This window comes from Seriola lalandi, unplaced genomic scaffold (assembly GCF_002814215.2).
Source record: "Seriola lalandi dorsalis isolate HSWRI2012SDOR001 ecotype SW California unplaced genomic scaffold, Sedor1 jcf7180002054758, whole genome shotgun sequence".
NCBI classification, from domain to species: domain Eukaryota; kingdom Metazoa; phylum Chordata; class Actinopteri; order Carangiformes; family Carangidae; genus Seriola; species Seriola lalandi.
Window position 1 is genome coordinate 1,614,398 of NW_019525311.1, and position 15,586 is coordinate 1,629,983.

At 40.4% G+C, this 15,586-nt stretch overlaps 1 protein-coding gene across 5 annotated transcripts in view; it reads left to right on the forward strand.

Moving 5' to 3' along the window:
- Nucleotides 1–15,586, forward strand: part of pard3bb (par-3 family cell polarity regulator beta b) — a 200,585-nt gene that overhangs the window by 72,543 nt on the left and 112,456 nt on the right. For all 5 annotated transcript variants that reach the window (XM_023424879.2, XM_023424876.2, XM_023424877.2 and 2 more), the window contains 4 exons: nucleotides 462–570; nucleotides 1,816–1,955; nucleotides 2,153–2,281; nucleotides 14,517–14,708. In XM_023424879.2, coding sequence (XP_023280647.1) covers nucleotides 462–570; nucleotides 1,816–1,955; nucleotides 2,153–2,281; nucleotides 14,517–14,708 — 570 coding nt within the window. The remainder of the gene's footprint in view (nucleotides 1–461; nucleotides 571–1,815; nucleotides 1,956–2,152; nucleotides 2,282–14,516; nucleotides 14,709–15,586) is intronic.

A 15,586-nucleotide genomic window follows, 5' to 3' on the forward strand; every position in this document is an offset into this window, starting at 1 on the left:
TCATTTCTCTGCTTCTGGTGCTTCCATACATACAAATATATCCCATCCCAGTTTGTCTCACTACATCAGCTTTGTGTGATACTTCCTTTTCACTTATAATAATTTGTGTTTTTATCATTTTCAGATACAATCAGTGCTTAATAAGTGGATGACATTGACAATGACTCATATGTGGTCACTTTTGTGTTATAGGCTATTAGTCTGCTTTAACAAATATCACCTCACTCTATTTTTTTTTTTACATGTCTTATGAAGAAATAGCTCAATTTCACAGTTCACAGAGCAGTCCAGTCATTAGAAATGATGCAAGTAGAATGTGACAAACTGGGGAAATTGAAATATGCAAATGGCTCATTTAAATAGTTAAGCTGATGTGGACATCCTCTCTCATAGCCTTATATTTTTTTTTATGCATTTTAGTTCCGTAAAAATGGCTTGAATGCTTTACTTTCTTCACATAGACCCCCAAGGGGAGGAGTGAGAGCCCCCTCCTTAAGAAAAGTCCTGCCCTCTCCAGCTTGGTGGGCAATAAGAGAGGAGGCCGAAGATTGAGGATCGACCTAAAGAAAGGTGAGGAGACTGGCCTCAGAGCCTCACTCACACTGTGAGAGTCTGGCTTCTTTCTAGATACGTATCACATGAGCATCAGTTTCAACACTCACGTTTGAGTACAAGTGATGGACAGTGTGTGGAGCTTTTGCCTTTTGATCCTTTACACCTGGTTTTGAGACTGAGGTGTGCAAGAACTTTTATTTTGGCGCGTGCGTGTTTGTGTGTCAGATCAGCACTCGGTTTTTAGAGATTCAGGTAGAGCTGAAAAGGTTTGTGGAGTCACATCTGTTCTTTTTATCTCTATATGTTCCACTTTACTCATTATTTTTCTTTCACTTTGATTCTGTCATTTTTCTGACTGTAGATAATTGACCCGCTTCATGTCTCTTCCTGTTCTCCCAGCATTGTGCTTATTTTTATAAATATTCCTTTCTCTGCTCTCTGGCTCACTCTCCTTCCTCTCACCCTTCCTCTCTCCGTCTTCCTGATTCCCTCTCTTCAAGGTCTATTAAGTCTTTATTGATCTGTTCATTTCTGCTGATATGAATTCATACTGGACCAAACTGCTGACTTGGCTCTGCTAAAGAGACCGGACTAAATGAGGTCTATAAAACACAACCAGTCTCTCTGTCTGTGTGTGGCCCCTTATTGTGCACGTGTGCATGTGTATGAGTGTTTTTTGTGTATGTGCACCTGTTTTTCACTGATTACTATTTTAATCTTCATCACTTTTCTTTCCAGAACATTTCCGCTGTGTTACACTCATTCCTCTTTTACCTTTTCCTCATTGCTCCCTCATTTTCTTTTCCTCCTCTCTGCCCTGCACCTGAACCCATTTTTAAAACCCTCACACCTGCAGATAGTGTAGCAGCAGCTATAGCTAAAGGGTTTAAAACGACTCACACACACAATCTCCTAAGGCTTTAAATGATCACACTTAGAGAATGTAGTCAGGAGCTGAGTCAACAACACTGTGTTGAAGTTTTCGGGAATAGTTTAGGATGTGTGTGTGTGTGTGTGTGTGTGTGTGTGTGTGTGTGTGTGTGTGTGTGTGTGAGAGCTCACAAGGATGGATAGATTTTTTCTCTCAAAGCCTTTTGAAGACAAATATAGACGCAGGGAGTAAATAGCTAAATAGCTATACGGGATATTTTGTGTGTTGACATTAGCCCAGGAGTGTTACTTATGCTTGCACATTGTACCTCACGTCTCGATTCACATTTCCTTTTGTGTGTGTTTGTATACCTGTGTATGTGTGTCTAGGCTCAGAAGGTCTTGGTTTTACTGTGGTAACCAGAGACTCTTCAGTCCATGGTCCTGGTCCCATTCTGGTTAAAAACATTCTGCCACGTGGAGCCGCCGTCAAAGACGGACGCCTGCAGTCTGGAGACCGCATACTGGAGGTACAGAGCAGCTGACTGTTATTAGACTCACATCATCATCATCATCATCATCTAATCTGGCATTGTGCAAGTTATTACAGTACCAAACATGTGAGGCATTGCAAGAAAAATAGAGAGTAATGGAGACTGAAATGGCGATTTTTGACTCTGTGTGTGTGTGTGTGTGTGTGCGTGTGCGTGTGCGTGCGTGTGTTTAGGTAAACGGTGTGGATTTCTCAAGTGATGGCCAAGAGGAGTTGGTGTGTATGTTACGCAGCACACGGCAGGGAGAGAATGTGTGCCTAGTGGTCCTACGGCAGGAAGACATGTTCCTGCCCAGAGAGATGGTAAGAACCAATCACAATGCTGTATTGTCAGCCAATGAAACAAGACTTTCTGGATGAGTTGTGGTGGGTCAGTGACCAGTTGTCGAGAAAATGGTTCCTCACTAATTTTTCTATCCAGGCAGCCACACAACTACATCATCAGTTTTCATTCTCACATTTCAACTCCCCTCTAATTTTGCAATTTTTGGTCCAATCAACAGGCTTGCCTGGATGATGCACAACTCAGCAGCCTATAGGAAGGCTCCTGTTTATAGACATTAACCTCAAATATCAGTTAGGGCTTTTCTGATTTATCTGAAAGATTATACACTTCCATGTACAACAATATTTTCACTTTAAACTTGCCAAGAAATCATGTAATATTATTTTTTCTAGTGCTGCATTCTGATTGAATCAAATGAACACCATGTAAAGCTGTTGACATTGGTAATATTTTGTGCTGGTCTACCCCTGCCACATTGTTTCTGCTGAACTGTTTTTTATTAATAAACTCTTCTTTTATTCATCCTTGTTCTATTTTTCTTTGCTTTTTCTTTAACTCTGACTGCATGATCGACTGCTGTGCATGCATCTGTACGTTTTCCAACTGTAGGTGCAATATACTTTTTTTTTTTTTCAAAATTTCTTGTTATTTCCTGACAGTTTCATAGGCTGTGGTTTTCCATTGTATTTATTTCTTTCCCATTTGCTTTCTCACTTGATGTACAGTAAATCTGTAGCTTTAATCTTTAGCCTTCCTTATTCCTGAACGTATTTGTTCTCTAAGGTAATTTTCTGTCGTATCATCACTATCTCAGCTGTTGTCGGTGATGACTTTCATTTTTCCTACAACTCTGAGGTGTCTCTCTTTTTGCAGCACACACATCCACACTGACATAAAGAGAATAACAAGAGGTCTCACTTTCTTAGATTATAAAACCACCATTTTTAATTTGGCCCAAATTTGATTTTGTCTCTCCACCCATCATTCATGTTTTCCACATCTCACTGTATCTTATTCTCCTTTCATGCTGCCTTTTGTGTCTCTTTTCCTTCTGTGTCTCCGTCCGCTGTCTTATCGACTGATGTTTCCTCAACAGCTGCCAGAAAGTTCGACACACAGACACATGCATGCGACCCTGAGCCCCATAGGAAATTCTGTTTCTACAGACAGGAAAGAGGAGCAATGTGCTGGAGTGTGTACATGTGTTAACATTTAGTATCATTTAGGAGTGTTGTATCTAATCCAGAGTTTCTCCATGAGCGCATGTCTGAACTCCATGGCACTCCTCTTGGTGTGATGACCATAGATATCTTTTTGAGTTTTACAAGTGTTGCTGAATACCTTCACTCGCCGTCCTGTTACGTGCGTCCCCTCAAAACGTCTCCACTACATCAGTACCTCTTCTTCTTCTCTACCACCATACTGTTACACAGCAAACAATGCTTGAAAGCTTCCTTGGTAGCCAATTCCCTGGAGGAGTGAATCATGATATTTTCAAGCTCCCAGATGGATTGTTGTTGTAAACTGTGGAAAAACAGACTTTAATACAGACTAACAGGTCACTCTTTGGGACTGCTTTGGCAACTGTAATCCCACATCAGGACCCTCATGGGGAAATCAGATTCCGGTGAAAATCCCTGCTGACGTGCATACGTGTTACCATGGTTAACAAATGATTTTCATGTAGCCGATATCGCTTCCTGAACATTGAATAGTTGGTTAGCTTTTGAAATCAGGCTAAAATCCAATATCACAGAACACTTGTTTGGTCCCTTTGCTTTCAGACCACAGACAAATCTGGCCAGAGCCCGCTTCAAAACAAACTGAGACCCTTTATTCAGGTGGTCCTGCTGTGGTTGTATAGTCAACACGAGTTCGATTGACGGCTTTCACAACAGGTTAGGTGTGAACGCACCCCAAGTGTATTATTTTTAATGTGATGGCTGTTGAAATTGCACAGTATTTTTGTGGATGTGATCTTTTGCCAGCTTCGATACAACTGCTTCAACTTTCAGCAGGTTGGCATAAAACTTGACACACACACAATGGACCAAAACATCACTCACCCAGTCAGGAAACTGACCTCTCATTGATTCAGTATTTTTCATACACATGCTCACTCAGCTGCACTTATTCAAAGCAAGAAAAGAGTATTGTTCTTATGCATCAAAGCAATGCATCAAAATGTCTCCCATAGGAAAATTATTGTTCTCTGATTTCTCTTTGTATATTTTGAACCAACTGCCGATTCAAGGACACTGCTGGTGTTTGTGTGGAGGTACATGTGTTTATGGATATGTGCCTGCAGTTGTGTACTTTGTGCACGTGAGTGTTTGTGCATGCGTGCACTGAAATATATTTTATATTGTTAATGAAATGTATTGCATGTTCCAACCCTTTGCATGTTCAGTGCTTATATCAACTTCAAAGACAGATTTGTCGTGTTCTATTCTATATATTTTTTTAAATTGCCATTTTAAATGGACAGGGGTCTTTAGCAGACCCAAAAGGCCCTCATCAGGTTTTTTATTTCCTCATTAACAAAAAGAAAATGCTCATGTTGAGGTATTGTAACTGTAACACACATTTATATAAAGGAAATAAAATGAAGGGAAAATACAGTATTTGGCTGTAACACAACAAACACAGAACTATAGTTTTGATGCAAAGACAGGAGCTTCTGTAGTTGTGGCTGAATTTCAATAAATGAGAATGCAGATTATATCCGGGCAGAACAGGACAGAAGTTGTTGAAAACAGTAAAGAAGAGTATAAGTATAAGTTGAAAGGCAGTTCAAAGGTCCAGCCTCATCACCTGTAAATGAAGAATGTGGATGACGAATGGATGGTCTGACTCTCCACTACAGTGAGTGCTGATTAAATATATGGTGAGCAGCAGTTTCTCGTTGGCGAGCGTAGCTTTGCTTGAATACATCATTGTAGGTAGATGATGAGTCTGTGTGTGCTTTGATGGATGTTGAGCATGATTTAAAAACTGAGCAAGATGCCGACCTGCAAACGGGAAAATGAACAAGGAATCTGCTTTGGCCTTGGTGTTTTGTGATAGAAGGAAATGAGAAGATAAAATTTTGTACAAACCTACTCACATCAACTATATATATAATTCACTTTTTTTTTTTTTCTGGAGTGACTTTGGTGTGTGTGTGTGTATGTGTGTGTGTTTGAGGGAGTGAGAGAAAGAGAGAAACAGAAGTTGACACTGTCCATCATTTAGCACTTTTTCTGCCTCCGCACCGGCAACAGTCAGAGCTGGAGGCATTCTGTTTTCGGGTTATGGGTCCGTTGCTATGACCTCACAAAACACGTTTTTGCCATAACTCTTCAACATTTAACATTTTGACATTTATGTCAAATGTACAATAAGATAAAACGGTATAGTGATGACATTTTATGTCCAAATAGTCAAAGGTCAGCTTTACTGTGACATCATAGTGTTCTGCGAAAACACTTCTGGACATTATTCAAGACTGTAACACAGGAAGGGAAGATTGTGACCGTATTTCCTGCAACCCGGCAGGTCGGAGGCATACAACCGCGATTTGGTAATTCTAGCTCTATTTGTGGTGTTTCAATCAACAAACTTATCTCTGTGTCTACCTGTTTCTTCCTCTCTGAGTGCCTCTCTCTTGTCCTCACCCTCTCCCCCTGACGGACAATACGCCTCACTAGAAGTCACCTCCGTCTAATTAACGGCTAATGGTGTTTGCTCCACAGTCATAACTGTTTTCAAGAGCAAGTGCAATTGCAGTTCTGCATAGTGGAGCCATGAACACACTCCTTGATTGAAATTTAAATGTCTTGTATGTGTGGGTATGTGGGAGGGGGGAGGGGGGGGATGTTTCAGGACAGTGGTAATCATCCACTACCAGCTGTTTTAGTTTTGAGAGTTTAAAAAAGAAAGATGCGTCTTAAACTTTTTTCCTCATTTCTCTCCTTTGATCATCCCTCTTCTCCCTCCTTTCTTACTTTTCTTAGCATGGCAGAAAATGAAAGAGAAAAAGAATAGTTTATTACTGAATAGCTGTTGTGAAGGACCGGATAGGGGAGGAGGTGAGGGTAAAATGAAGAGGTCAGGATTGTGTTGGCAGCAAAAGTGTTTACACAATTTGTATCGAAAGTGTTTACACTTTTGCTGCCAACACAGTTCAGTTTATCAGTGCTGGGGCATTTGACCTGTTGTAAAAGGACAGTACATATATTATATGTACATGCACATATACACGTTTAGTTGGACGGCAATGTTTTTTCTTATCTTAGTCGTGACTGTCCTCTCTAGCGTTATAACACACTTAGGCTTATAGGCAGGAGGTTGGCATGTGAGATTAGACACACAAAGTGTCAGTCAATGTTGTTTTTTAACCATAACCACGATCTTTTCCGAACTTAAACCAAAACTTTACCAAACCTTGACATATTTGTAACAGTGATATGAGTCGTTTTTTTGAAGGGGGCCGACATTGTTGTCATGCACTTTTTTAATTGCGCCTCGATGTTGAATTTTTTAATCGAATATGTCCATCACTGTAGTTGAACGTCATAAAACACATAGGCAGTCGCATTATAGAGATGCTCTCTGTACTACGCTATTGTTATTTTTTGCAGGTCATACCTTTTGTTGACAGTGCAAATAAAGTCTTTTCAAAACAGGAAGTACAGACAAGCATAGCGTTTCCCACCATGTTTGTATTTTCACACCTCAAAATCAAGCATAAGCCTTGTAGTATTCTCACACCTCACTAGCTAGAATCTTTTCCAGGTTTTGCAATGTCTGTTTCACATTATTCACACAAAGCTTCCACACAGCCCTGCCAGTTTTGTTGTAGACCTCCCGCTGCTGCAGAAGACAGCCATGTGCAGACAGTTCTGGATTTTGTATTAAATTTTTTTTTTGATACAATTTGACCCTCACCCTTACTTGTGAATATAAACTTGAAGCACAGCCTTTCGGTCAGCAACTTAGCCCAAACCAAATAGTGGAAATGCACTGCCTCAGAATTGACCCTCAATTTCTTTACATTTGGCAGCAAACCAAGGCGGTGGGTGTGCGGGTCTGTTTACAGTGTATACTGTTACTGACTTTGCTGCCGTAAATAAACTGTTATTTTATTTTGAAAGAGATTGACCAAGCTGACGACTTTTATTTGTTTCAAAATATTAATCCAAAATTCACAAAGTAAAGACATAACTATGAAATCAAGGAATTTTGCCATGTCATTCTCTAGGGAGATCACATTAATGTTCACTAATCAAACAAAAATATTTATCTATTTATTTATAGTCTGTGCTTTTATCAGGCTTCACTAAGGACATCTCCGTTGGTTTCTTAAGTACCAAGAAACAACATTTTACTGCCTCTAACAGCAGAAAAACATTTGAAGTCTTTCACAGATATTGTAAAGGTGAAGATGGGAAAGACTGTGAGGGCTCATATTTTCTCAAGGTTTTTGTAATGAGTTTAAGATTGTTGAGTCATACCAAACCCTGTGCACAGTACCAATAATTTTTATACCATTTGTTAAACATAATTTAAACATTGACATGACTCCAGTTTTGGTAATGATTTGATATGAGGGTTTATGCCATGTTTACGGAGAGGAAACACAAGAAGGATGATGATGAAATGATGGAAGGATCTTGTCTATCGTCTCCTCCCCCTCTTCCGTTGTCTCGTTTTAGCCTACCATCTGGTGTTGTCGGCTAAAGTGTGTGCTCGCTGTAGAACAAAGACATTACACCACCTCTATAGACACAGATACTCGCACACACACACACACACACACACTAAAAGTTTTTTTTTTCTTAGACATACAGTTCCACAATAGTGTACCACAAGAATACATCCACCTGCTGAGTTGACCATAGCCTTGAAACTTACCTCTGGGGAATATCACAACACCAACATCAAACGTAATAAGCAAATTTTTAAACACATCTGGTACTTTATTATTGTATATTGTTATTATTGTTACTATATTATTGTTATTATTAAAATGTGACGAGTTAACACTGGAATAAATCAGATGAAAGCAGGTCAGACTTCAGTGTGATATGATTCCTTACATTATATTCTTCCTCATCTACTTCACCGTGAACACAAAAGTACAAATAATGAAAGAAATTACTACTACTAGTGAATGAAAGGTTGAAGTGTGATTCCATCAGGCTATTTGTGTGGCTCTGCTTTTGGCACTCAGTATGTGATGAGCTGCAAGACAGTCTTCTATCTGTCCTTTCCTTCTCTTTTTTCTCTTTTTTTCCACAACAGGAAACATTCTCCTTAGTGCCAGATGCTCCCCTCACACACTCTGACAAATCAGTAAACAGTTGGCAGCTGGTGACAGAGCACATTCAAAACAAAACAACTTTATTGAACAGTTTCTTCATTCTGATTATTCCCCATCCATCACCGCTGCAGCCATGTGCATGTGTGTCTGTGTATGTGTGTGTGTGTGTGTTGCATCTCACTGATATCGTCACCAATGTGACCTCACAGAATCACTACAGTAGATCCCCCATCTGTTACACCCTCAGAGACCTGTGTATGCGCACACACACATACAGGCACAAACTCCCTGGCAGCTTGGTGTCTCTGCAGGAGCCGCCATCATCCCAGTGGAGAGCAGCTGAGACGGGTATCGTGTCTATCTTCTCTGTCTCTCCGGCTCTCTGTCTCATCTCACATCTCTGCTGTTTAGTGAAGGTGTATCAGCTCCTTCATTATCCTATCATCTACAGTCACTTCTGTGTCTTAAACCCCTTAGCACAAGTGTCACACATGCTCATACATATCAATTGTGGGTTCAAGTCGCTGGGGGATCAGCATGGGTGTTGTCATAGCAAATCGTTGCTCTTACTCTTAACAAACGAAACCTTTGCTTTGTCGAGAGAACAACAAAAGTCGGATATACAGAAAATTCCTAAAACCAGTTTTGAATTAAAAAAAAGTGTTTGACATTTTGGCAAATAGGCTTTTTTTTTTTTTGTCTTACCAAGAGGTAGATGAGAAGATTGATATGACTCTCATGTCTGTTACTTCTTTTGAATTTAGTTAAATTAATGCAGAGATTGAAAACCAGCTAAATGAAACAGCTAATCTGGCTCTGTCCGAATGTTTGAAAATCCGCCTACAACAACCCTGAAGCACTAATTAACACGTTGTATCTCTTTTCTTCAATCTTTTCTTACAAAAACCAAAGTGTAAAAATGACAAATTGCATTTTACGGCTTTTTCTTTGAAGAGCTTGCAGACACAGGTGGAAACTGTCAGCACTGGCTGACAACAAAGTAGACAGATAACAGTCTACTTCTTCACAGGCACAAAATGTATGTAATGACATGTGAGTAGAAATTAAAAATTTAATATAAATTTTGACTTGACCTTGACTTAAACAGATAAAAACGTTGTGTGTGTAGAGTCAGGAATTCACTGTGTCTGGTAAATGTTATAACATTTTAACTACACATAAAAAGAACAATTTTTATAATGCAAAATAGAGGTCTGCACAAGCTAAACATTTTTGAGACTGTACCTGCTCACTGTTTTTGTAAAAGCAAAAGACATCTCTGCTTGTGTTCCCACACCCACTCACCAGTTACAGTCAAATTTCATCAAATGATATCTGAGACCACACTGACATTCTGTGTAAAAGATTACTCCTAATGTCTAAATGTGTTGAAGACAACGGCTATAATTCACAAACTGTTGCCAGGAAGCAATTTGGTGTTCATGCGGGGGGCTTCGGCACATGAACAGACGGCTGCCCAGCCCACACCATGGTCCCATATTACAACGTGACGGCCCATGACCACTTGTAGCCTCGGAAAACGAACCCTGCGCGGCCAACATCTGCTGTGGATTTCACAGGGCCATCGGTCTGGCTTTCGCTGCATGCAATGACCTTTGACAAGGGCTGCACTCGCTTAACTGCAGAGGACTGTAGACATCAGAATATGCAGTGCTGTATGTGAATCCCTTCGTATAGCTCGCTCACAGACATTTTATCAGTGATTTAGGAAACACGTCGCAGAAGTCAACCAGTTCCTAGTCTTGAAAGAAGAAAAAAAAACATAAACAAAACATGTTCCATCTCCTAGACACAAATTCTAGTCACCCACAGTGCTCTCCCCACAGACATGTGACACACATGGGTGTTACAGGCAGGCTGGCAGTCACCCAGCCACCCTGGCTTTGTGGTGACTCAGGAGCTGCAGGGAAGGCTTCGGATTCACTGACCCTTGCCTCCATTATGGCAAATAAACTGCATTTATTACATATACCCTTGTCACTGAAGGAGGCAGAGGAATAACTAACCATAAGACACACCGAGCAAGAGGGAGCAGGAGAGAGAAGCCATCTGTAACTGCTAAGCTAAAAAAAACTAGCAGATCTGAAGAGCATGTAAACAACAGAAGCACCAGCACCTGGAAATAAGACAATATGCTTACTGCAGCACAGCAATAAAAGTCCTGTTAAGAGATAAAGGGTTTCTGTCCACTGAAACCCTAGAGGGCTTTTAGTCTGAAATGGTTACAGGAAGTGTTTGTATTGACGTATAATATAGTAACTTTTACAGGAGCATTTCAAAATGAGGCTTCGTACCAATATATTGCTATGACCAGCAATACATATCAAAGAGAAGGAATTAGAAACAAAGGCCTCTTACTTTAAGTTGAGATAAATAAAGGCCCTGCTCTGCTGTTGCAATTCAGACAAAAATTCTCTAAATCTAGCGACAAATGCTAGTTGGCAACACTGCAGGCTGTAAATGTCTTAATAGAATTGCAATTAATAGAACTGTTTGCGCCAAAGCATTTCGAAAGAGCAAATGCGAATGAGGGAACTGCAACAGAGTCACGTATCATTCGGCTGACCGATGACCGCTGAACTACGATCAGTCAGTCAGTCACAGACATTCACGATTATAAGGGACCCTGCTGTTGTAGTCCAGAAACCACCTTGGTTTGCACTTCTCTCCTCTATCTTTCCCTCTGTCTATATATTTATTTTATCTTTTTTTTGTCTCCTCATCCTCCTCCTCTCTGTGGATTTGTACAGTATATGCCCCTTAGTCACTCTAACATTGTGGTCTGTATTCCTCCCACTGCAGCCTTTACAATGACCATTAGAAGAGGGTGTGGAGGATTGGACAACAGGGGCCCATCCTGGGAGGCCAGTGATGGAACAGTTAAAAGCATAGCCCATAATGTCAGGTTGCTTACAGTAGTAGTGTGTGTGTGTGTGCGTGCGTGCGTGCGTGCGTGCGTGCGTGCGTGCGTGCGTGCGTGCGTGCGTGCGTGCGTGCGTGCGTGCGTTATCACACCTACTTCTGCATTTAAGCACAGCGGCTACTGCTGTTTGGCTTGTAAAATGAATCCTGGGGCAGGACACACACACACACACACACACACACACACACACACTCACACATATGCACAAAACACACACACACACACAGTTGCTCTGCATGGCTGAGCGGAAGGGCATCTGCAAGCTGCTCTCATTAAAATAACATGTTGCTTAGAGTGGGTATCCTTACACACAAATACACAGAGTGACCGTAGAGTTTATAGCAGCATGGTATTGAAGCATACCCATATTAGTCACACAAGTGATACCTAAAATTGTGATAATCATTCTTATCTCCTCTTTCATTTTATCTTTTATCTTTCTCTATTCATCTTTGAGGCTCACGGTTGATCTGGCCTGTAGGGGTGAGCTAAGGACTTTTTCTTTTCTTTTATTTTCTTTTCTTTTCTAAGTCTGTGTGAGTTTCAGTTTCTAATAATGTGTCTCTCATTCTCACATACCGACAGACACTGAGCTGTCTTTTTAATGGTGTGTCTTTTTCGCTGATCCATCATTGTGACAACTCACTGAAATGCTCAATGACCAGCACGAGGAGGTTCATCTATGCAAAGTGTTTTTTTGTTCTATAACCATTGATAGAGTTTATGTAGCAAAGATACAATCACCATTTTATAGCCACAAACGGGAAACACACACACATCAAAGCACATCACTGTTTATTGTTTTAGTATTACACACAGATATAACCACCTATCATAGCAATGAGGCTGAAATAACAGAAATGTTCCATGAAATTACAGTGTGCACTTACAGGACAAATTGTTTGTGCCCTCGCCTGCTCCTGTGTGTGAGTGTGCGTGTTTTAAAGCAATTCCAGTTAATGAAAAAGAGAGGCCTTGTTTCATTTTGTGTTTTTCTGAGTTCAGCCACTGAGTAGAAGGTAGCAGGTTCTTTCTCTATCCACACAGTACAGCCAGGTTTGACACCAACTGTTGATGTTTTCTTTCTTTTTTTTTTTTTTTTAACTTTCCTCACAGGCCGATTGTTCGTCTGATAAATTATCAGAGGAAGCCTGGGGGCTGTGCTTATTCATTGTTTTACAGGGAAATTGAATTCATCACCCAGAAAAACAACTTTACAAACATTTGCATATTTTTCTCAGATTCCATAAAACATCTCACAGCCCTGTGGGTGGTCCTGACCCCCGAGCTGAGAACTGCTAACTTTCAAACTTTTCTACAGTAAAACAACACCCATTCACTTTGGCATTGGCTCTGTCCCATACTGAGTAAAAGAAAAAAAAAAACAATCGTAAATTAACAAAGCAGGGGAGTTGAATCAGATAAAGAATTTACCAGCAGCAGGAAAACTCACAAGTTGCCAAATCATGACATTACTCCACACAGAATCTCAGTGACTAATAAATTCTCACTGTAATTATGCGCAGAAAGTAGCTAACATTTCTCTTCTGGGGGTTTTGAAGTTCTTTCCAAGGTCGTGGAGCCTCCTATCAGGTCTGGACAGTCAGTCTGATTGGGGGACTTTTTCCAGCAGGGAAAACAGCTTTCTGCAGAGTAGAGGACTTTGTGTCGGCTTAACGCTGTTAAACCTACAATCCCCGCAGACAAACAGTGTCTAAACCTGACACTGCTGACCCACGCAAACACACACACGCACACACACTGACTGAATTCATGCATGTGCACAGACAGCCATACGCACAGAGACGTAGACTTTCTATGCATAAATCATTAATGGATTTCTGGCAAACACACATGCGCACAGACACTATTGTACATAAATAATACACAGCGAGAAATTGTTTCGCAAGGAGTGACACAAAAACGAAAATCTTGAGGTGGAAACATAAGCACAGTAAATACATTCACAGACACTTGTACATGCTACAAACACACACCTCATCCTTTGATTTTCTGGAGTCTGGTGTTTATACTCTTTTCCTTTGTCTGTCTTTATTTTTGGCCGTAAACCAAACAGAAACTGGTCTAGTAATGATCAGAATGAACAAATATCGAGCACACAGTTTAGTCCAATACCTTTATTTAATGCCTTCCTTGAAATAATGAACACATTTTGGCGATTGATTGAATGATTTTGGCAAATCATGAGATTTGAATGTTGTCTGTTGTGGAAATGTGATAAGTCACATTTGTTTTTAGATATAATTTCTCATGCATAACTCCTTTTAGTTTTCTCTGATCACCTGATACGTTTCTGTATTTAATAGTTAGTAACATCTTAGAGTATTTGGAATGAAGTAATGTTTTCTTTTTTAAATACCTTTAATTTCATGACATCATGACGTTTCTCCCACTGAGCTTTCACACACGTTTTCATCTGCTTCATCCGCTTTCTTTGTCGCTGATATTTTTCCATACCTTCTTGGTTGGTGTTTTTCACCATCTTTCTGGGTTTATTATAGTCATCTTTTATCTATAAATTCAGTCTTTGGTTCTTGCTTCTCTGTTTTACAATCTGTCTTTTCTCTCCATATTACCTCTGCTCAGTACTTCTATCCCTCTGGCTCTCTGTGTTTGCTCTATTCTCCAATTACCTCTTGAAAATGCACAGGTGATTTTTTTTTGATATTGCAGAGCTGAGAAAAGAAAAATGTTGGGTATATAAAAGCAGCCAGTCCAAATGGCTTTTTTTTCTTTTCCTTTTTTTTTCCTCCTTCAAAAATAAACTCTGGCTGCAATTTTTTTCACTCATAGAGAGATTTAGCTGAAAAGCACCTTGTGATGATTTCTCTCAAATGGAAAAGCTTTTAGTTTGGCTTTTGGACACTATTCAAGCACAATGAGCTGACCTTTGTCTCCTCTACCTCACCCTGTTCATCCCCTCTCCCTTCCCTATTGATGTCCCTCCCCTTCCATCTCCATTACTCTCTCTCTCACCCCCCAGAAGGAGGAGTTGTCCCGTGTGGCAGGCTTTGTTTCGGAGAATGGGAAGGAGCAGCTCATGTTCGAGGTACCACTAAATGACACCGGCTCGGCGGGACTCGGTGTCAGCCTCAAAGGAAACAAGTCCAGGGAGACAGGAGAAGATCTGGGAATCTTCATTAAATCCATAATACATGGAGGGGCTGCATACAAGGTGACATAATATTCTCACACATACCCAAATGAGCAAAAATAAATAAAGATCTCATTTGATGCATTTTATTTGTACCATGTAAACTTCTTTCTAAGCCGGAAGTTAGCGCTTTGTCTTCCCTGTGGGCTTCAATTAAAGGAATGAAGTGGAACATTATGGAAAATAATAACTACCATCACAATTGATGTTTGTATATGAGACAGTTGTATGAGAGCTGTTGTAGCCACTTCAGCTGTCTCTGCTTCTCTGCCTCCATGTGCTCCTGGACTGTTAACCTTTGACCTCTTACACATCGGGACACACTTGACATGTCACAGACAGCATAGAGACGGACAAGCAAGCAGATTTGCAAAAACACACACACATACACCCACACACCTGTGCAGCTTTAAGTATCTGTGCAGAGACAGATGGGAATAGATGGCACCAGGTCTGCTGTAGAGGCATTGTGTAAAAAAAAAAAAAAAAAAGCAGACAGGCAGCTGATGGCAGTCTGTGTTCAGGTGGTGTCAGAGAGTCATGGGAAAATGTGTGTGTGCTATTTTGTGCGTGTTGGTCAAGTTTTTTGGTTTGGTTTCTGGATTTATGCTGGTTTGACTTCAGGGAAATGCTCAGTGAAGGGTACAGGAGTGTGTGTGTGTGTGTGTGTGTGTGTGTGTGTGTGTGTGTGTGTGTGTGTGTGTGTGTGTGTGTGTTTGTGCATGTGTCTCTGTCAATTGTCCCATTGCAGAATATCTAAACACATAGCAAACATGAATGGATCAGCTATCAATTACTTAATGACACATACATGCACCTGTGCACATACGTTTTTTTTTTTTTTTTTTCAATGAACGCTGGTCATTTATGCATAGAGCTGTAAACATACACAGACAGTA